The following is a 24,029-nucleotide window of genomic DNA, read 5'->3' on the forward strand; positions in this document are numbered from 1 at the left end:
AAGTATCAGGAAGTGTATGTTATGGCGGCGCTAAAAACTTCCGTTTTGGCTGATAATAACTTGACTGAACAATGAGATTGACATGTATATGCGGCATTTAATGTGTGTGTATTTTTTTTATTCTTTTCCATTTTGAGCAAAATATAGTAATTGATGAATATTTAGACACCAGTTTCCGTTTTTGTACTTAATGATAAGATATATTGTTAAATGAAGATGCTGACATTTAGATTTTTTTCTAATTTTTCAGACTTAGTGTTTTACGTAAAAAATAAACCTATTATGTTTTGATAAAAATTGTAATGAGAATGCTAAAAGGGAGAAACAGCAGGAATAAAGATCGATTCAAGTCATTGTTCATATCTTATACTACAAATCTCAATTATTGAAAATAGTTTTACTGACATTATTCTTAGAAACTGCAATTTGTAGCGAAACAATTAACAAGAAATATATAAACATGACAGACAGTAAACTCTGTAGACGTCGTAGGAGATACAGGCCCGTAGCCAGGAATTTCCAAGGGAGGGAGGGTTACATGGATTCACGAACTCAACACTAAAAGTTACAATTCAAACAAAACGTCGACTTTAAACATGTACAGTGCATATTTGTTTTTTTAAAGAGATACGAACCCCAAAAACAACCCCAACCTTCCTCCAGCTACGATTGTGCCATTGGATCAACCATGAGATCAGTATAAATAGCTTTAATTTTACTTTTACATATTTCATAGATTTGCAATCATTGGACTGATACGATTTGCTGTGATTTCAATGAATTGATTGTATGCAACATGCTTATAGGTGGTGTTTGTTTTCTGTAATGCATGTTTTCGTTGTTTCAAAAGGTAAGCAATCAACACTTGCCAAAAACTTTTCGTCTGTTCCTTAATTAGGCTTAGTTGGTCAAATAAGATTTAAAGTTAGATATGTTAGTAAGTGTAGTCGATATATTCTTCATACAATGTTTCTATTAATCGTGCATACTTATGGCGTTTACGATTTCTGTTAAAAATTCATAATATCTGTCATATTGATTATTGCAGTAAAATCTCAACGATAACATAGAGATCGTAATTTTACTGTACATAATTCAACTTGATTTAAAATTTTCTAATTTGCAAGGAGTATGACCACAGGCTTAAACGAGAGTCATATTATCTTTAGAACTCTACATTCAAAGCTGCTTATTCACGCATAAAAGTGTGAACTAAAACGTTAAAATATCTCTGAATCAAATCTGATTTAAATTGGAAAATGTAGCTGTAATCAAGACATTTCGAACAATTCAATTACTGTTATTTGTTAGATTTACAAAAGTTACTTACTGTATTATTCACATAATTCAAATTTACTGTTGATCAATAATAATTACTATATAAGATACGAAAAGTAAAATTTTAATCTTCAGGAAAACCACAATAAATCATGAACATGGAAACTAATGTATTTTGAACTGTCACCATGGTCACTGAAGAATATAACATTTTCCGTGTATGCATTTAGATCTTGAGAGACGATTAGAATTAAATTATACAACGCATACTGGTGACAAGCAAATGTACATATGAACATCATGTTTTATTGGTACACATAATTGATTTTATTCTCAATTAATAAATACCCAACTGGATATTATTTCTGTATACATGTCGTACAATATGAGGATTTCTACATGTATATTTTGGAATTGCACAAGACCATGCTTTTCTCTTACTATTAATGACATCTTTGCAATACATTCATTGCATGCATACTGGATGTGTACTTATTGAATAGTATTAGTTAGATACATGATTGCTTCTATTAGTTGTTATTGGCTTTAAACTACATTGTACCTTTCATTAACTGACAGAACTGTACTGATCTGTGCTTTGTGTCTTTTTGTGTCTGTTGCGCCGCACTATCTATGTGTCTAATTCAGAAAGCCTGAATCTAGACTAAGTAATTTTCTTTTTTTGTTTATCGTATTTGAATTTCGTTTACTGTTTTGTACATAAATCAGGCCGTAGTTTTTTTCTCATTTAAATTATTCAACATTTTGCCAAGTCGGGTGTTATTTTAACATACGGTATCGGGCCATGCTGGGGCGTTATATATTTGACCATACGGTATCGGTATTTGTTCATTTATGATGGCTGTAAGTTAACAATAATTGTTGCCAACATATACGTTAATTGGTCCCTGGTGCACAGTTGTCTGATTGGAAATTATACCACATTTTCATATTTTTACATTGTTATATACACTTTTTTCACGAACTGACGACTTTTTAATATATGCGAACTGCTGTTACCCAAATTAAGCAAATAAAATGCATATTTGGATTGGTGCAGAATTCAATCAGGAAGTTTTAAACTTCGAATTACGATTTATGCTACAATTAAAATTCAATTTAATCTTGTTTAAACCTAAAATGTATATTTTATTATTTTTTGGTAGTAGCAATAGGATGACATACAATGTACCAACGACGTCTTTTGTCATATATAACTAGTACACTGAATTCAGAAAACAGACAACATATACCGCATAAAATTAATGTTACTTCAAAACATCTGTACTTAACTTTTATAGTTATTGCGTTATTATAAAATATTTAAGGTAAGGTCAGATTGGTAAAATTATATAATGTGTCTTTAAAAGTGTTGAGATATGGGACAATTTCCATTTGGCTCGCCCCTTTCTTTGATTGCAGTTCTATGTAATACGATTAAAGGGATGTCCAACTCTTTCACTAAAATGGATTTGGCTCGTTTAATTGTCATAAAATTGACCTGTTGACAAAATATTTAAAATTTAAAGCCATTTGAACAACACAATTTACAGAAATGATTTCATTGGATATAACACTATTTTGATCATTGAGAATCTTGCTTTTTCTAACTTATAGTATGTGTAAAAAGTTCCACTGGTTTTTAAAGAGTTAACTTCGCTCCCTTTGGTGTTCAGTTATCTTGTTCCCACTTTAACATATATTCAAGTTAAATCTTTAAGTTTTGGACATCACCATCTTCACTTTAAATGATATATATTTTGTCTTTTCTGAACTCTATTAAATGGTACTTATAGACAAATAAAAATGAAGATTTCTTTTTAGCGTTGACCTGATTTATTGGCGTATAATACGACCAAAGTCAAATAAATTAATGTAATTGATGTTCGGAACAAATGAGCTTCTGTAGATTGGTTTCTGTAGATTGTTCATGATTTGACTTTCCGTTTAGTGATTAAAATATACATATTTCTCCGTATTGGACATGCATATACGATTATGTCATCTTTTTAATATCCCAAAAGACATTTCCAATTAATATGGAGATATAGTATTCTTTACGGGCTTATATCCAAAAGCTCTAATATATAAATGGGAATGTGTAGTACTCACGGCCTACTGAGACATATAAAGATCATGTTCATATACAATCTTTATAAAATAAAGTACTTGTTTAAAACCTATTAGAAATATCTGTACAGAGAAACTTATACAAATAAAGTACTTGTTTACAACCTATTAGAAATATCTGTACAGAGAAACTTCAGCTTGACCATCGCGGGTCAGAGTCCTAGATATTAATTCAACAAATCTAAATACTCCAGCCAAATGTCTGTTTTCTGTATATAAGCACTTACCTGAAGAATGCCACATTGAATTTCGTAGAATATAAACTTGTAATCCTGAAAAATAAATAATAAACTCTAATGATTTTGTCAAAAATTATATAGTTATCATTGTAATCTAAGTTTTTTCCCCTATAATCCAAAAATAAATGTGTTTTGTTTCAACCGGTATCATTAAAAAAATCAAAAAGAAATTCACATTCGGTCGAGTGTGAAGTAAGATTATGCTGATGAAATTCTAATTTCTTAGGGATAGCTAAAATCTTATCTGACCTGGCTCTAAATGGTATGTCACATGCTTTGTACCTTTCTGGAACGATTCGCGTGAAAAGCGCTTTTAACTCTGTAACGGAATCAATCTGCAGTTAATCTGCTTTATATGAATTGTCAAATAACAACATTGAAATGTGTCTGTATAACTTAGAGCTCGATTGTCGTTTGTCGTATTTATTTCTCGTTAACTATTTTGTTTTAAATCAGGCCTTTGGTTTTTCATTTAATTTGTGCCACATTTTTTCTTGTGGATATATTTCATTTTATAGAATAATTCTGGTCTTTTGATTTTACCCCGCCTATTAAAGGAAGGATTTTACATTTATCTAAAATGTTTTATTGTAAACCTTACGAAAACATATTGTTACTTATAAAGATAATGAGATGTGGTAAAATTGCCAGTGAGACAACTCTTCACCTGATACCAAATAACATAAATATGTCACGGTACAAATACGAGGAGATGTGGCACCATTGCAAATCCGACCGTGCAAAGGCTATATAGCCAGCCAAGGTCGTTAAAAACTTCCATTGTCGACATTGCCAATGAGACAACTATCTACAAGATCAAATAAAGCAGATGTCATTGCATAAAGATAAAAAGATGTACTTGGTTGCCACAGGACAACTATCCACTAGAGACCAAATGACAATTAATACATTTTATATTCATGTATAGTATCATAAACTGCAGATAAACCTTACATAAATCTAACATGTTTAAAGCTCCTAAAAACATAAAATGTCAATGTATGTGTTTGTTTACCAAAGAATAAATTTCATGCCATGCGTTCATTATTTTATGCCAGGCGTTCATTATCACTGAACTAGAATCTATATTTGTTTAGGGGCCAGCTGAAGGACGCTTACGGGTGCGGAAATTGTTCGCTTCATTTAAGACCTGTTGGTGACCTTCTGTTGTTGTCTGTTCTTCTATGGTCAAGTTGTTGTCTCTTTGACACATTCCCCTTTTCCATTCTCAATGATATGTTCTAACGAAATAACTGAATAATCTGATGTATATTTGCACATTTTTGCTATAACAGTGGATGCACAAATCAAATGAAACCTTATAATTAAATTATCGACCCATAGTCATCTCATCAGCCTCTTAATCAAGAATTGACATTAAAATCCAAAACTTTTAGTCTCAAATATTATGTTGTCGTGCCGACATAAAAGATCAATATATTTAATTGTGCAATGGTAACCATGGTTTAAAGCAAAATTGAAAACCTACAAAGCTACATATATGGATATCATATTATGTGAGACATGGTAAAAAATGAACAGTTGAACATAAAAAGGCATTTAAAAGCTTTTTTTTATCTTCTATTTCATATATAATAGGGATTTGGCATAGTATTATACCGCGTTTGGGTGCATTGTAAAATAAACTGTTAAACTTCAGTTCCTATAATTCAATTTTAGAACTGCATATGATACTTTTTGTACTGCTGTTATTCTCAACTACAACTACAGCTAAGCCTCTTCCCTCACTCCTTAACAACTACAGCTAAGCCACTTCCCTCACTCCTTAACAACTACAGCTAAGCCACTTCCCTCACTCCTTAACCACTACAGCTAAGCCACTTCCCTCACTCCTTAACAACTACAGCTAAGCCACTTCCCTCACTCCTTAACAACTACAGCTAAGCCACTTCCCTCACTCCTTAACAACTACAGCTAAGCCACTTCCCTCACTCCTTAAGAACTACAGCTAAGCCACTTCCCTCACTCCTTAACAACAACAGCTAAGCCACTTCCCTCACTCCTTAACAACTTCAGCTAAACCACTTCCCTCACCCCTTAACAACTACAGCTAAGCCACTTCCCTCACTCATTAACAACTACAGCTAAGCCACTTCCCTCACTCCTTAACAACTACAGCTAAGCCACTTCCCTCACTCCTTAACAACTACAGCTAAGCCACTTCCCTCACTCCTTAACCACACAAACGTAAAGGTCCAACTACTGTCCCCCTTTCCCATCCTATCGCATTCTATCCCATCCTTCTATCAAACGTTAATAGAAAACTTATCTGATTGAAACCTCCTCTAGCGTAAATACAAAAATTTGAATCCTAGCTGAGAGAAGTGCTGACATGAATTATTAGTGATATGGTCACATTTATGAATAAACAATTCACAAAACTTTGAATTTTTGAAATAATAAGGTTTTTCTACCTCAGGAAGAGATAACCTTAGATGTGTTTGACAAAACGTTTAGGAATTTTGGTCCTCAATGCTCTTCAACTTGGTATTTTATTGGCATTTTAAACTTTTTTGGATTCGAGCGTAACTGATGAGTATTTTTTAGACGAAACGTGCGTCTGGCATAAATACAAAAAAATAAATCCTGGTATCTATGATGAGTTTATTTACAACCACAGGGTCGATACCACTGCTGGTGGAGTTTTTACTCCCCGAGGGTTTCACCAGCTAAGAGAAGTGCTGACATGGATTATTATTGATATGGTCATATTTATGATTAAACTGTTCACAAAACTTTGAATTTTTGAAAAACTAAGGCTTTTTTTTTACCTCATGAATAGATTACTGTAGATGTATTTGGTAAATCTTTAAGGAATATTGGATTAGGAATTAGAGTAACTAATATTAGGATGTGTCTAATGCTTAGTTCGTTTCTGTGTGTGTAACATTTTAATGTTGTGTCTTTGTTCTCCTCTTGTATTTAATGCGTTTCCCTCGGTTTTAGTTTGTAACCCGGATTTGTTTTTTTCTATCGATGTATGAGTTTCGAACAGCGGTATACTACTGTTGCCTTTATTTACGATTTGTTTGTCCTCAATGTTCTTTAACGTCGTACTTATCTAGCATTCATTTTAACTTTTTTTGGATTTGAGTGTCACTGATAAGAAAATTTAAATCCTGGTATCTATGATGAGTTTATTTACACGACATTATAATATGGTTAAATAAAATGTAAAAGTAAAAATAGTATAGAATTCAGTTTCTTCCTCACAACGCATCAACAGGTTATCCACATTATCCAAAATTAACCTCATATATTTTTCAAGGTTTAATATCATTTATATCTGCTATATCTTATACACTTTATTCCCTCAACATTTGTTCCACTTCGACTTGACTTGAACTATTAACTTTTCGATTCGAGCGTCCCTGATTACTCTTTGTAGAGACTGGCGTCCAAAGTCATTGATACGCCTGGTATCTTGTTTTGTCTAGTCTGTAAGACTGTATCGTTGCCTTACTGATTTGTAGACCTGTTTCTTTATCTTATTGCTGACCTTCATACCTTTAACGTTGCCATTATATTAGTATGTTCTTTGTATCATTGGTTGGTACACCTGCATTGTTGGGCAGAACATTTGTGTGGTCATTTAATTTATGTAAGTGAACAGTACATGTTTTTGATAATTTCTTCAATATCGTTAGACGGTCCAGCTGGAATGATGGTCTGTACAAATCTATCGTTGGCCTGAAAACTTGTATCGTTTGTCATAACACTTGTATCGTTGGCCTGAACACATGATCCGTAGGTACGTACACATGTATCAATTGACTGTACACATGCATCGTTTGTCTGAACACGTGTATTGCTAGTATGTACAAATGTATCATTGGTCTGTACACATGTATCGTTGGTCTGAACACGTGTATTGTTGGTATAGAATATAAAATTGAAAATGGAAATGGTGAATGTGTCAAAGCGACAACAACCCGACCATAGAGCAGACAACAGCCGAAGGCAACCAATGTATGTACACCTGTATCGTTGACCTGTACACATGTTTCGTTGGTTTTTACTATTGTATTTTTTTTAAATTGCTTACTATTATTTAAATTCATGATTAACATTAATTCATTACGCGAAGGGATCAAAATATGGATAGTTAAACAAGCAATTCAAAATAGGATTTAGAAATAAAATTGCAGCTTTTATACTTTTTCATTAACAATTCAGCAAGGAACAAATCCTCATTAGTTTGTTTTCAGTAACAGAAATTAGAGAAGTTTGGATGCAAATTGTAGGAATAAAACACTCAAAACACTGACCAGATGTTTAATGTGATACACGGAAATCATTGTCGTATTATTACCAAGTTAGTGCAAAGAAATGTATTTGTTATTCCCAAGCCTTTGATTAGAAGTATTCTGAAATTTTATTTGTGGTAGTATATATTCTGCTTTTATCGTAAGGGAATTAGTATTGAACTGTTTCTTTGATTCTGATAACAAAATTATATATGTATACGCAACAAAAAGTCTACTGCTCCTCATTTAAGACATGATTTACAAGTTTATGTTGCACTATAATTTCATTCATTTCTCATGGGAATACATTTTTGCATTTTCTCAGAAATTAAATCTTATTTTATCAAAAGTATAAATGTATAATAGGATATCTAAAACAGAAATTTCCTCCAAGGATGGCAGTAATTTGACTGCCTCCGAAGGTCTGAAACACAAGGAAATTATACTGTCAGAACCGTCAAGGGAGTCTATAATGCGACAATGAATGTTGTTACAGATATGGGCAAAGTTACACGTTAAAGTATTATGTAAAAATTAAATGGCCAAAATAAACATCAATTATTCTTTGGAAATTGTTTGTGACGTCAATGGAATATGCAAAATATATGTTGTTGCTTGGGTGGTAATAGCTTTATTTGGACAATGTAGGTAACTCCGTCACATCTTTAGGTGCATGTTACAGCCCAGTAGTCAACACTTCGGTGTTGACATGAATATCAATAAAGTGGTCGTTTTTATAAATTTCCTGTTTACAAAACTTTGAATTATTCGAAAAACTAAGGATTTTCTTATCCCAGGCTTAGATTACCTTAGCCGTATTTGGCACAATTTTTTTGGAATTCTGAATCCTCAATGCTCTTCAACTTCGTTCTTGTTTGGCTTTATAAATATTTTGATATGAGCGTCACCGATGAGTCTTAGGTAGACGAAACGCGCGTCTAGGGAACTAAATTATAACCCTGGTACCTTTTATTACCTATTATATAAAAGCTATATATTCCAACTGCAAACAAGAAATCCAGGAACCTCTACTGTGGAGGTTGTTGTTAGTTGCTGTTTATAATTGTTTATTGTTTAATGTTATTTCTTTAAATCAGACCTTTGGATTTCTCTTGCATTGTTTTACATTTTGATATCTGTAGGTTTTTATAGGTTTTGAACTAAACGGTATGAGTGTGTTCATTATTGAAGGCAATGTCTATAACATTGTGCATCAAATGAATCAAAAATGAAATAACACTTCATACATTTTATGTGTGAACAGTGCTGTTCTTGTTTCACCATGATCTGGTATTTGAAAGTACAGAGCCACAAATATGACTCCATTGTTTTAAAATTGTACAGAGTAATGAAACGATATAGTACGGCGGCTTTGTGAAAAATTTGTGCAAATCCCGCTACACGCATGACATTTGGCATAGACCTTCCTCAACTGCTTTTTTTTTATTTCAGAAAGGGAGGCATTGAAAAAAATGTCTCACTTCCGGTAAAATCCAAAATGGCGGACATCATAACTTAAAAAGCCCAATCTAAAAGGCTAGTATGTGAAAAGGTGTTATTAACATGCTACTATCATAATATTTGGTACAAACATTTGTTATGTACTTCTTTTTGATATATGATACAGATTAGATGTCTTCAAAAACCTTCCTTGGCTTATATGCTATTCAGTTTAGGCGCTAATGGATGACAAAGGGACAAAGAGGATAACTTTTAAATAACTCTTTCTAAGGCCTCATCATTTTGTCAGAAGCTTGTACATTGTGGATGTACTGGGGAATGCGGTTCAATGTAAATAAATGCTACATCCTAAGCATCAGAAACAAAAGCCATAAAATCTACAGTTTAATGGACACATACTACAACGAGTCAAGCACAACCCGTAATTAGGCCTACAAATTGCGGAAGACCTCAAATGGACCACCCAAATATTAAGTATATGGCAAAGAAAGCTAATGCAACAATAGGCTTTCAAAGAAGAAACTTGAAATACTGCCCACAAAAAAAAAATACCAGCTTACATCTCGCTCGTTGATCAACGATGATATATGGAGCCATAGTGTAGGACGCCTACACGGTAACAAACATAAATACGCTAGAAAGGATACAACGTCAAGCGGCAAGATTTATCACCATAGATTACAAGTCAAGAGACGATGGGTGTGTCTTCAATATGCTTGCCCAACTGGAACTAAAAGACCTCCAGACAATTACAAGACGAACAAGCTAGAAGGTGATATCTATGTACAAAGTGGTTGAGGGGCTGATTCCTGCTATTGAACCAGACAAATTTCTCAAAAAAGCACGTCCTAAGGGAAACATAACTGCCAAAAGGTTCGAAGACTACCACGCAACAAATATTGTGGAAAAGCAAGTAAAGAATCACTCTAAGTGTTTTAACATTCCACTAAGCAAAACACCACAATACACATAACTCATTCTTTGTAAAGACAGTGATCGCGTCGAATCAGCTAGACGACACTGTAGTGCGCGCAGCAAGCATAGAGAGCGTCAAATATGCTCTTACGCCTCGTCAATAAATCGGCGGTGTTCCTTATATTAAAGCCAGAATTGGTATCGACAACGTATTTATACAGATACAGATACAGGGGATGTCGCGGTCGTTGTTAATGTGGAAAATCGGGTCTCCCGTGCACTGCTTTGTTTGCATGTGGTGGTGACTGTGAAAGAACATGAATTTTTAGCAAAAAAGTGTAGTAATTTGAAAAATGTATAAGTACATTTTTACTTCAGTAATTTTATTTTGTTTTAACCAATCTATCTAAAACTCTAAATCAAAGATATGGATTGAGGACTCATTTTTGAAATTAACCCCATATTGGTTTTTTTTTTTAACGGAAGTGTGATTTAGAAATTTACAACAGAATAAAATTAGTGGTTTTGAGGATAACTAGAAGCCAATAGTTTATTGACAAGCAAAAACAACAAACAAAAAAACCATTTTCTTTACATTTTGAAGAAAGTTGAATATTAAAATAGAAAATTGATATTTCTATGTCCGCCATTTTGAATATTACAGGAAGTAAGATTTTTAAAGAGATATGTCTTATACATTGTATGCATGAGAAGCACAACAAAAGGTTCCTGCACAATGTTATGATAGTAGCAATACATTAAAACACATTTCAATTACCCTCCCTAAAAATAAGCTTATTCTAGTACTATACCTGCCATGTTGAATTTTACCAGAAGTAGGGTTTTTGAAGACAACTTATCTATATCATATATCCAGAAGTAGTATATAACAAAGGTTGGTACAAATATTATGTTAGTAGCATGATAATAACACCTTTTCACATACTAGCCTTCGATATAGGGCTGATTTAAGTATGATGTCCGCCATGTGGACTGAATATTTAGTGGTATCAAATATCAAATATATGATTTCACTATGAACTGCATAACTTTAACATAAAATCTCCCAACGGGCTTGACTAATACATCAACTATTCTACCTTCAGTTCTTGTATCACAGGCACTGGCAGTCTGTCATGAGTTCCTAAACAATTGGCAAGACTGGCAAAAATAGGTTCTGAAGCAAACGCCAGGCTATTACTACAATTAGAAACAAGTAATACTAATTAAACATTTTTATAAACAATGATCAACAGAAAAACACTAATTCAGTTACATTTTGTTTAACTTATATAACCTTTTTTAATTGGACAAGTTCGTTCCACAGGAATTAATCAAATAAATTTCACTCCTGGAGGTCGTAAGTTCGAACCCATGTCTTAAATTTGTGTTTACAAGTGTCGTACAAGTGAGAGGTTAAAACCAGATTCAACACACCATTTTCTACATTTGAAAATGCCTGTACCAAGTCAAGAATATTACAGTTGTCCATTCGTTTGATGTGTTTTACCATTTAATTTTGCCATTTGATTAGAGACTTTCCGTTTTGAATTTTCCTCGGAGTTCAGTATATTTGTGAGTTTACTTTTTGCTGCTTCTACGCTACATATGCAGCATATGCATCGGGAACCAAGACTGGTGACTGGAGGACTGTTAGGACTGTTACTTCTAATAAACTTAGCGTGTCGGCCTATTACAGAGTTGGGTTAATATTCATATCACATTCACATGTTTGCCTTCTGCATATGGGTTTACTATAGATTGCCAATAGACATGAAACAGCTCAATCACCAGCTATATTATTCTAATAAATTATTCGCAGTATCCCCAAATCATTTTGTTCTTATATATGATCCTCTCAATTAGCTTTAATGTTGTTGTTATCACTGACGTAGGAGAAAGGTGAGCTTTAAGGGATACTAAACTATGTTTGATCCACAATGCGTTTTTGCCATAAAACCAGGTTCAATTCAACATTTTTTTTTATAAAGGTAGCAATACACAGTTATGATTTTTATTTTCGCATTTTGGCTTGATAAAAGACACACACAAGGTTAAGAAGAAGAGATTGAACCATGTTTTGTTCATAGGAAGTGTAAATTATGGGAACATATGCATCTCCATTCCAGTAGTGACACTGAAATTATATCATCATTTGTTTTTGGAAAGATGTGAATTAAGCACGAACTTTTGAAAGGCGATTTGCGGAAAAATGAGACGAAGGCTATATATATATATATATAATATATATATATATATATATCAGTGTTGAAACAATGTATTTCATTGACATTCATTGAAATTCTAATTCAAAGATATTCTAAGCATGTTAGGGGGTCTCACGGACATATTTTTGAAAAAAAAATAAGAAAACTAAAACCATATGTTACCATGGATACTGAACTTATGTAATTTATTTTTTATTTTTTTGTAAGTGATCTCGAATCTGCTTAGAAATAGGATTCTAAATATGTATACATGTTTGGGTATTTATGTTTGTTGTTGATGCGCTTCAGTATTTCTGTTCTTCCGTTGTTTTCTTCCTCTTATAGTTGATGTGTTAACCTCGGTTTTAGTTTGTATTCCGAATTTTTTTTCTCTCAATCAATTTAAGAGTTTTGAACAGGGTATACTAGTGTTGCCTATATTTGGCAAAAAAATATCGAAATACTTTTAAAATATAGTATATATTTTTGTCACTTTTAGAAGTTTAACCCTCTCCTACTTTTCAATGTGCTCCCACGCCAATATCGTGTATATGGTTTCTAAATGTTAATTTTTTCGTGTCGTGTGGTGTTTCGTGTCACGTAGTGTTTCGTGTGATGTACGATTTCTATATAAAGCTCTCAACAATAAAGTTGCATGATGCAGTGAATTATTGAGATGCATTATTTGTAGTCACTCCTTAAATACTAAATAATTGTATAATAACATGTTACATCCTTGTTCATTGATAATGTTAATGTTACTATTCTAAAATAAAATGGCCATTATTATAATTAATCAATAACGTCGAACGTTGTTGACTTGTTTTACAAGAAACTGAATGGGTTTGAATTAAATGGTTTTCAAATTTACTTACCAAGGTTGATACAAGGTGAAACTTTAATAAAATATTGAGTCTACAATGAGTTGAAGTACTATGATAAACTTACATACTTTGAAATATAAAATTACAAGACTATACATTATTTATAATAGATTGGTCTCATGTTGAAGAACAACATTTAGATTTGTAAACAAAAACACTGTTAGGTTAGTATTTAAAAAAAAATGTTTTTGGATGGAGAGTTGTCTCATTGGCACTAACACCACATCTTCCTATATCTATTGTTTTAAGATTTTTGAATACACATATGGCCATAGCATAATGCTATATAAACCTTGGAGTAATTTAATGTTTGCACAGTCCAGCTGAATTTAAGCTACAAGTAAAAACACCCATTTTATGAAAATTGGTATTGATTTTATTCCGAGAGGCCAAATCTAAAAATGTGGACAGGGAGCACAAATCAGAAAAGGACATTTTGATTGGGTTACATTGGTCATGGGAAATTCTGATTGGGTTACATTGGTCATGGGACATTCTGAGTGGTTGGCATTGGTCATGGGACATTCTGATTGGGTTACATTGGTCATGGGACATTCTGATTGGGTTACATTGGTCATGTGATATTATTAGAGTTTATGGTAGCACAACACGGGAGTTGAACATGTTTTATCACTCCTAAGTTTCTCTGTCCCCAGTGAAGGGTTTGTAATCACTATTTTATATTTAAGAAGCATATTCAGTTTAACTTGTATAAAGATTGGGTTTTTTTTTGTATTTCACAAATTTTTTTTTTGTATTTGTCAAATTACGAAGAAAATGAAGAAAAAAAAATTACGATTATATTTTCCTCGGAGTTCAGTTGTTTTGTGATTTTACTTTTTGTGGAATTTTACATTCAGTGTCAACTGACTATTTCGGTAAAATTGAATATTTTAAAAATTATAATAATTCCTTTAATTTTGTTTTTATTGATATTCCTTAATTTTTCATTAACCATTATTTCCTATGACAACTACTAAACCTAACATGCTGGTAAAGACATCTAGAGGATACATTTGAGTCGGCCTCTGCTTATTTATAGTCGGCCTTTGTTCGCTCTAACATCCTCGTAAGAGATACTCGAACTCATTGATTTTTCCAGTAAAGTGTTGTAATACGAGTCTGATATTTCAGTAAAGTGTTGTAATACGAGTCTGATATTTCACATTGGCAGGATGTTATCCTCAAATTGATACAGATAACATGATGGTACTTAAGGTCGCATTACTTCATAACGTTTCTGTAATCAGCTGACTATAAGAGTCCATTTCAATAAGATTATCAACACAATTTATTTTTTAATCTTAGGATCTGTCTATGTATAGCCTTTGATTGAGCAGGTGGTTAAATGAAATGATCAATATGCAATCATCTACCTTCAACATGAGCAGCTCAGTGTAATCTTAATCACGTGTCTGAGCTATGTTAATATCGCTAATTATCTCATTTATTTTAATGCCCTTTTATATATTCACATTCCCATGGAACTAGACGATCAGATACAAAGACTTAAGTGAAAACTGCAAAAACGGCATGTCCGAAAGGACTATAAGAAGAAGCCATATCAGAATGAAAACTTTATAAATGAAATCGAATGATATATACAATAAATAGATACACCAAGACCATATGGTATCCATGAAATGTGCATCAGAATTGTTGAGAATGATATATGATATTTATGAATCACCTCATAACAAGTTAGTAAAATGGCTGTGTAGGAAAACAGGCAGAAGGATATACATATGAAAATAGATATTGCGTAAAAATGACGAAAGACGGGCTTAAAATACCACACTTGTGTGTATGCACTAATGTTATAAATAACACCATATACATACTCCAACAACCATATATAACTTTAAAGTATGATACCGCAAAACATTCCAGATCTTAAACTTGAGTTAACGTATGCTTTGATACTATTGAATGTGTTATGTTTATCATGTCTTAAGTATGCACAGCTACTTTTACATAGGTACTATTTCTGTACTAAAAATATGTAGTACTGGAAATTTACTTTAATATTTAGTACTATTTCTTTACTTTAAAATTATTGTAATATTTAGGTACTTGTATTTTACAGTACTTGAATTGTACTTAATATTTTGGTACAGAAATAATACAATATTCCATTTTTGAAAATCATAATTTTAAGAGATTTGAAATATAAAAACTTTCAAAATGCTGAAAATGCAACGGTAGTAACCAAAAATCTGTAGTACCTAAATTTCAAGTACAAATTAAGTACTGTAAAATACAGGTACCTAAATATTACAATAAATTTAAAGTAACAAAATAGTATTGAATATTAAAAGTAAATTTCCAGTACTACAGATTCTTAGTACAGAAATAGTTCCTATGCAAAAGTAGCTGTGTACATAAAAAAGGTATTATAGAAAGTTCTGGTATTGGTTTCCTTGCGTTATATTATACTAGAACAATTACAAATATTACGCTAACTATGTTGCACTCTAACCAAAAGTACTTTTAGTAAAACTGTAAAAGGAAGAAACATAATTCCATTTCTTGGAATCTAATTGCAGAGAGCATTAAATGAATGCAATAAAATACGTCAGATACGTCTCTTAGGCGCAGAAAAATCCGGAAATAATGTGTGTTCAGTCAGAAAATCGTTTCCATTAGGTAACTAAACAGTTGTTGCTGAGAAACAGAACTGTTGTTTGTAGTATAGTATTGTGTTTAAGAATCGTGTTTATCATTAACAATAGGATTGTCTGTGTTTCTTTTATTATTTCCTTCTATTTTTCTAATTTTGTCTTGTACTTTACACATCAAAGGAAAATGTTCTCTTCTAACTGCAAGCTAGTACATTCTTTGGTGTTTGTTATTAATTATCTTTAACTGTCTAATACAGTGCATGATTTATTCTGTATCACACACAGATAAACCATACGTACATCAAGAGAACAATAACAAATATTAAATTCAGATGGAATCACAAAAAAAGAAATAGCTGTCAATAAAACAAGAATATTGGAAGGAAGTTAACCAAATGATGTGTACAAAAAGACCATTTTTGAGTCATAAAATTAATTACATAAAAAGATTTCTAGATAGCCAGTAGTTGTACATAGAAGTGCCACCTTTACTTTTTTCTCTTTTATTTTAGTACAAAAGTCCATTGATTACTCTTTTGAGAATTGTTATCACCAAATAATCATAGACGATGACACTTTGTATAGTCTGATTTATCACTACCAGTAAAATATTACTTGAATATTTCAAAAAGCTATGTTTCAGATCTGGTAATGGGAAACATTATTGTTTTAGTGTGAAATTGAATTTCTTTGTTAAAGATGAGGGGAACACTATTAATTCAATATTGTTTAGCAAAAAGTCTACAAATAGAGGCAGCACCGTTTGGTGTTTCAAAAGAATTCAAGAGTTCGCGGAGGTAGATAGATTGCAGTGCTTCTTCGTCTGATTATATTTGATAAGAAATAAAGATTTTCGTTGATTATCATACGACGTAATGAGTAAGTGTAAAATAACTAAGCAGCATACATATGTTTCTTAGAAATACGAATATGTGTTATGAGTGCAAAGGAGACAACTCTCCATCTAAGTCACAATTTGTAAAGGTAAACCATTATAGATCAAAAGGGGGACGAAAGATACCAAAGGGACAGTCAAACTCATAAATCTAAAACAAACTGACAACGCCATGGCTAAAAATGAAAAAGACAAACAAACAACAGCACACATGACACAACGTAGTAACTAAAGAATAAACAACACGAACCCCCTAAAAAACTAGGGGTGATCTCAGATGTTCCGGAAGGGTAAGCAGATCCTGCTCCACATGTGGCACCCGTCGTGTTTCTTATGTGATAACAAATCCGGTAAATAGTCTAATTCGGTAGGTCACATTCATGAAAGGGAAGGGGATTGTAGTTACAATTCCAACGGAGAAACAACGGTATCATCTATATCAAAAACAAGAAACCAGAACCAGTTAGGAACCACATAAGTGTTTTTCTCCTGAAACAATGTGGATTTAAAATAAGACTTACCCACACTCTTCTAATGGATGAATTATGTTTAATATTCTAGGATGTTTTATTCTTTCTAAATGCTGTACTTCTTTCCGAAGAATTTCTGATACTGTCTCTTTCCGTCTTGGTTTGTGAAGTTTATCTGCGATCTTCTTTTCAAATAGGAACACTGATGCCTCCTGAAAAACAAAAGAGTATTTATTTTGTGATACTGAAATAATTAAATTTAGTGGTTTTTGATTTTGTTTTCTTTTCCAAAATGTGTATTTTTTTTATTTTGATTGAAAAAAGAAAGGGACAAGCAGATACTATGAATATCGTGTATGTGCTGTTTCTTTGACGTTACAATAATTTATTTTTTCATACATTTTAAATAAGTCAAGTCAGCAAACACACATTAATCAACGTTGTCACAATATAAAACATATACAGAAAAAAAAACCAAAGCGTGAACTATAGAAATACATTAGCAAATAGAAAATTAAAAATATCGCTTTGTGGGAGAATAATTTGTTTTTCTTTCACATTTTTTAATTTGATTACCTATATTCTTTAGTTTCAGATTTCACCTAACAGCTTAAACATTTAAAAACAAAATTAACAATATTTCTAGATTGTATGCAACCACTGCCTACAACTAATGCCAGTGATTCCAAAGAACTAGTTCCGCCTGTCCATAGCTCAGAATTTGAATTATTAAAAGTAGGTCACCTGATATTGAATACAATTCATGGTTAACATACGGGTAAGCTTATAAGCAAAAACACTTTGTTTTAAGTGCCTTGTCGCCTCTTATTCAATTACGTTATTTTCAGCAAGTAAAGAGAGTCATATATGATAATTGTTTTCCGGCCAAGGAAAAAATATATTCCGCCTGACTGTCGCGTTACTGTATTACTTAGTCACTGAATATTTTACACACAACGAATTAATCGGTTGAGGCGCTTAATATTCTGTTAGGAGAAACCGTAATAGACCCAAATTATTAGATTAGAGATGTGATTTTTAAGGTTTAATTTCTTTTCCATTAGCAAGCTGTGTTTCCAGGGAGCGAGATCAGATACTCTATAGACTTTCAAATTAGTTCCTATCTTAGTAAATAAGCTTAACAAACGACTATTGATCTTTTACATCAGTGTCACAGTATATAAAGTGTTGTTGTGACTTGTAGACTGATCATACATTGTAATATATTTGATCTTGTCACGCAAGCTCTGACCCTGATTAATAGCCAGATATATATCTTTATTTAAAAATCTGAGAAAAACATATTGCTAGATATCCTGCTGAATTACACAGAAGAACTCTCTAAATTATGTATAAGAAAACGGACACATAGATGAATTATGTACAGACTTTTTTCACACCAAAATATGTCTTTATATCAGTTTTTTGTTTATTATAAGACTCTCTGGCAATCACAGTGATAAAAAAAATCGTTTGTGGTTACACGTTGATGGAATCAACAAATGGAAGTTTTTAACGACCTTGACTGGCTGTACAGCCCTTGTACGGTCGGTTGATGGGATGCTTTAATTATCAAGAATATAAAGGGACACATACCAATCATGTTTCTCGCCAATTATGAAGGCACTAAAGACTCGTCTATTAAAAGGGCATTCATTGCTGTTAAAATCATGTTTATTATTTTTACCAAAAATTTCATATTTTCTTTACAACATGCTAAAACGTATATCCAAATTCCAAAAGAAACAAATAACAATGCGTTGGCTTTTTACGAGGTTTCTGCATTTCGTATTGAAGACCAAGCGCCATCGTATTGTCCATCGATACTAACTCCGAAGTCTGTCGTCGGGTTAGCACGTGCAACAGGGTTTTTTGGTCCTTTTTTGTTGTTGATCTACTAGTATTTGATTTTATGTTATGAACATATACATGTAAAATGTTAAATAAAAAAAAAAAAAAAAAAAATGAACTCCGCCCTTGATTCACTTTACAATGTTGACATTCTTATCTTTGAATGGATACGGAATTAAATTAGTTGAATTTTTGCAATAATAAACCAGCGATGTTTTAGCTTTGTTTGACGAAATTGAACCATACTCACTGTCATTAGTAAAATATTATTTCTATAATTTGCTTTAATTTATGAATGTTTGAAACAAAAATCTAAAAGTATATGTTTATGTTTGTCTAATTCGTGGCTAGTGCCCATTATGAATTTAAACACACACACCAGTTGTAGTGAAGGAAATAGCTTTTTCGAAGAAATTATTAAAAACAACATGACATCGGCGAATTAGCACTGCAGATACCAGGATTGGAAATAACCAAATGGTGTTAATTTTAACTGAGTATCGTTTTCTTATTTAGACCTTTGCACAAAGACACAAATAAAAGCAGCAGTAGTATATATATATCGGTCTCCCCAGTAATAAATCGATTTAGAGAAAAATAATATCGGTAACAAACTAAAACTGAGTGTAAAACACAACTATAAAAATAAAACGCACAATGTTCCTTTGCAATTCACTAAACATGTCAGATAAATAAAGGTAACAGTAGTATACCGCTGTTCGAAAGTCATAAATAATGTTTTTCATTCTACTAGTTTTCATGCTGTTAGGCTACCGGGCTGGTTGAATCCTCGGGGAAAGATTGTCTACCAGCTGAGATTTCGGTCCGGTGATGATAAATAAAGGCATCATTTGTATACCGCTATTCGAAAATCATAAATACTATTTTATATTCTACTAGTGTCCATGCTGTTAGGCTACCGGACTAGTAGAAACTGGTATTTTCACCATACTAGTTTACCCACAATGATATAAAACGGTCATTTTAATCTGCACAGATGTTTACTGCACTGAACGATAAATCAGTAATTTTTAGACTTTAGTAAATTTGCAGACTAGTCCACTGTGGCAAATAAGGTCTGTTCACACAATATTCAGACTCATCAGTAGTTTCTATTTAATTGTACATATCAACAGCATTTTGACTCGATTGAAAATCTATTGAAAGAACAGACTACAAGCGACAGTTCAAACAGTACTAAATTTACCATAGTTAAACTATTAAGTCTGGAAATTTACTAAATGACCGATTAAATTATTGTTCATACATTTAAAATAATGTTAGGTTCAAAACTTCCGTTTCAGAATAATATTCATTTACTAATATTGGCCTCAAGAAAACATAAACATGTCATATTACATATTTTGAAATCCTACGCAGATATTGGAACACCTAATTCTCATCTTCAAAATTTGTTGTTAGTTTATGTCATAATTTTAAGTACAAAAGTGAACCTTTTGTGAAACAACCATGGTTTAACTGCTTAGAGCAACCTTAGACAACATACAACAAGCAGGTTAAACATGTGATACAATTATATTAGATGCAACAGTAGTTTACTGATTCTAAGTTTGCATTAATTGCGACGAGCAACCTCAGACAACATGCAAGCATCAGTTTGAAACATATGATACAATTCGATAAGAGGCAACAGTTGTTTACCGATTCTCAAATCTTGTAAACCCTTTCAGAATATGAATATATCTAAGTAAAAACCAAAAACAGGAATTGATCACTTTAACTCCCAAAGGTACCCATTTTAGTTTTCACTTTAATACAGTATTTCAAAGAACTCACCGAAACATCGATTCTTAGGTGACATGATGCCCTTAATATCAAGTGAAATTAATTCTTATATTTTTACAATTAGACAATTATCAAACGCAAAAAATTCAAAAGACATCTAGACATGAAGTCTACAGCAATCAATAGGTGTCTATAGAATATATCTATACTAAATTATAAATGATTTGATAAAGGAATGAGACAGTTGATGAATGCAACCATTCCACTCTTCAGAAAAGCTTTCAATATGATTCCATTCATAATTTATCAATGTAGTTAAACACGACTGTTACCTTATGTTGTGACTGGTTTCCACTAAAAATAGTTTAAAGACAGGTTTCTAGACGTTGATGATAACATTAAGTCTAGACCGTGGCTTTATCGGCGATAATTATTGTATTCCTTTTACGTTTTTGGTCCGAGAATTGTCGAAATGGTGAGTACCATTTGGATTAATAGCAGACAAAGATTGAAATTGTAGATAAAATCGATATAAACTTGTGATACAGATGCGATATACTTAGCTCTCCGTTAACATGTTTTAGATAAAGGTGGAATTAGTACACTAAGGAGATGACCATTTGATATTCAATTTTGGGGGGAGGGGGTCAACTAGGTTATTAAAAAGAACAGTTTTGCAGAAATAACTTTGCACAAGACAGAATGAAAATGCAGGTAAGTGCAAACATATTTTGTGCACACATAAAACAAATACATTTTACCAATAGTAAAGAGACAAGCAAACAAGTTTCAGACATAACAGAAATATAAAATAAGCAAAAACAAATTTAACTAAATCAAATTGAGTAAAAGATATTTTCTTTAATATTCATTAAATATTTAAAATTGAAATAGTTGACTACATCTCTAATTAGACATCTGTACCGAATCAAAATTCCTCGCCCCCCCCCTTTTCCCTGCTATAATGGTCGTCAGCATTGAACACAAATTTGAACTATATACAGAGACAAATCAACTCCTAAAATGTCTAGTGAGAAGGAATATACAAATAAAGCGTATGACAAATACCTCATTGGAATAATAATATATTAGATAGAACATCTAAGTAGAGGAAGTTTTTTTGTTTTGAACAATCTTGATAAAAGGAACATCCGAAACAACAACTTTCGATAAGTTTTATTTTTCATTGCAGACTACACGATACATACGTCTATTGGTGGATTAGTAGTTGATAACTATCGAAATTGAAACCAACAGAAATGTTCATACTAAAAGCAATAATGTGTAGAATGGAATTCAAGAACTACACAAAACCCAAAAAGTTCTAAAGATCAACATGCAATTGACAGGTGTTTATACTATACATTGAGCACTAGATTGTCCGTGTCTATGAAAGTTGCGAACACTTTAAACAGAAAAGATCTGCCGACGATTCTATAAATAACAAATCGAAAATATGAAATAAGAAAATTACACGCGATGTGCATGCCTTAGTACAATGAGGCTAAAACAAAACAAATAGAAGATAACAGACGTATAATTTGATATGAGAAAGGCGCATTTGTCTACAAAAGATATCAAAATTCTTTAATGTTCTATATAAAAATTGGGAGAGGTATAATGATCAACTATAAGACAACTTCCACCAGAGTATATCCAAAATGGACGTGATCCCATAGAAGACACCATACGCAGCTTACCATACGTCCTTCAACAATGAGCGAATCCATACCATACCGACATTAATAAAAGGCCCTGACGTAACAAAATGTAAAACAATTCAAACGAGAATAATGCATTCCCTTTCAGTATAACAACTAGTTATTGGTTTTATCAGCTGAATGAACCGAATTAGATATGATTACTATAAGATAATATTCAACCGTCCGAATTGTGTGACATTCCATAGGGAAAGATTTGATCAGGGTTACTACATTATCTGTTGATGGCTTGTGAGAAATGTAATAATAAGTGGATAAAACATATTGCATAATTTCACGGTTAGTCAATTGAACGACAATAATAAGAGAAGAAATATATATCTGATCAAGCGAGTCGGATATTGCGGCATTTTTTTTTTTCGAATTAGAATGATAATATTCAGTAAAAAGGTAAACATTTTATTGGCAATTGATTTTTAGTCATGCGTTTCGTCTGTGATTCAATGCCATAAAATTATGATTATTTTCTCAAACCGTTCTGTTTCTCTTTTGAATTATTGAACAAACTATAACAGGTCTTGTATCCATATGAAATTCTTTAACTGAGGAAAATATTAAGAAATGACATGAACAAACTATTGACGAAGTTCCATACTGTCTATTTTAAAAGTCGACATTACGATACTTGTTTCGTAACCTCCTACAATACAGATACTTGTTGATGGTTCATTGCTTATTTCTAAATAAAATTATACCTTTTCTGATGAACTTTTCTCTTTTAAGATTTGGGTTGTAATAGTGCAAACCTCCACGTATAAGGCCGGTAGCAAAAGTATGCATAGAATGACTGTCATTTAGTTTGTTAATCTTATACATGTTGATACCTCATAAATTGATGTTTAATATACAAACGACTGAGTTAAAATATCAAAGGCATTGCATCATTCAAAATAAAGACACGCATGTCTGGAATTGTGTTTATCAATTTCGCTCGAAATTAAAAATATGTAAATAAACTCATCATAGATACCAGGATTAAAATTTAGTATTTGCGCCAGACGCGCGTTTGGTCTACAAAAGACTCAGAAATTACCCGTTATCAAAATTTAGAATTTTTGAATACTAAGGCTTTTATACCTCAGGAATAGATAACCTTAGCTGTATTTGGCAAAATGTTTAGGATAATTTGGACCTCAATGCTCTTCAACATCATACTTTATTTGGCCTTTTCAAAAATTTGGGATTCGAGCGTCACTGATGAGTCTTCTGTAGACGAAACGCGCGTCTGGCGTTAATATGAAATTTTAATCCTGGTATCTATGATGAGTTTATTTAGTATTTCAAAAAATTATTCCAAGTTTGGAAACAGTTAATTTGTAATATAATTTGAAAAACATCTTTCA

General features: G+C 32.2%; 1 protein-coding gene across 3 annotated transcripts in view; it reads right to left on the reverse strand.

The window, feature by feature from the left end:
* The window catches only part of LOC143059792 (SCY1-like protein 2), an 88,053-nt gene that overhangs the window by 30,313 nt on the left and 33,711 nt on the right, over window positions 1–24,029 (reverse strand). For all 3 annotated transcript variants that reach the window (XM_076233357.1, XM_076233364.1, XM_076233369.1), the window contains exons 2-4: window positions 17,420–17,580; window positions 11,392–11,491; window positions 3,636–3,680 (exon numbers count right to left, since the gene is read on the reverse strand). In XM_076233357.1, coding sequence (XP_076089472.1) covers window positions 3,636–3,680; window positions 11,392–11,491; window positions 17,420–17,580 — 306 coding nt within the window. The remainder of the gene's footprint in view (window positions 1–3,635; window positions 3,681–11,391; window positions 11,492–17,419; window positions 17,581–24,029) is intronic.

Source organism: Mytilus galloprovincialis, chromosome 1 (assembly GCF_965363235.1).
Source record: "Mytilus galloprovincialis chromosome 1, xbMytGall1.hap1.1, whole genome shotgun sequence".
Classification (NCBI taxonomy): Eukaryota; Metazoa; Mollusca; class Bivalvia; order Mytilida; family Mytilidae; genus Mytilus; species Mytilus galloprovincialis.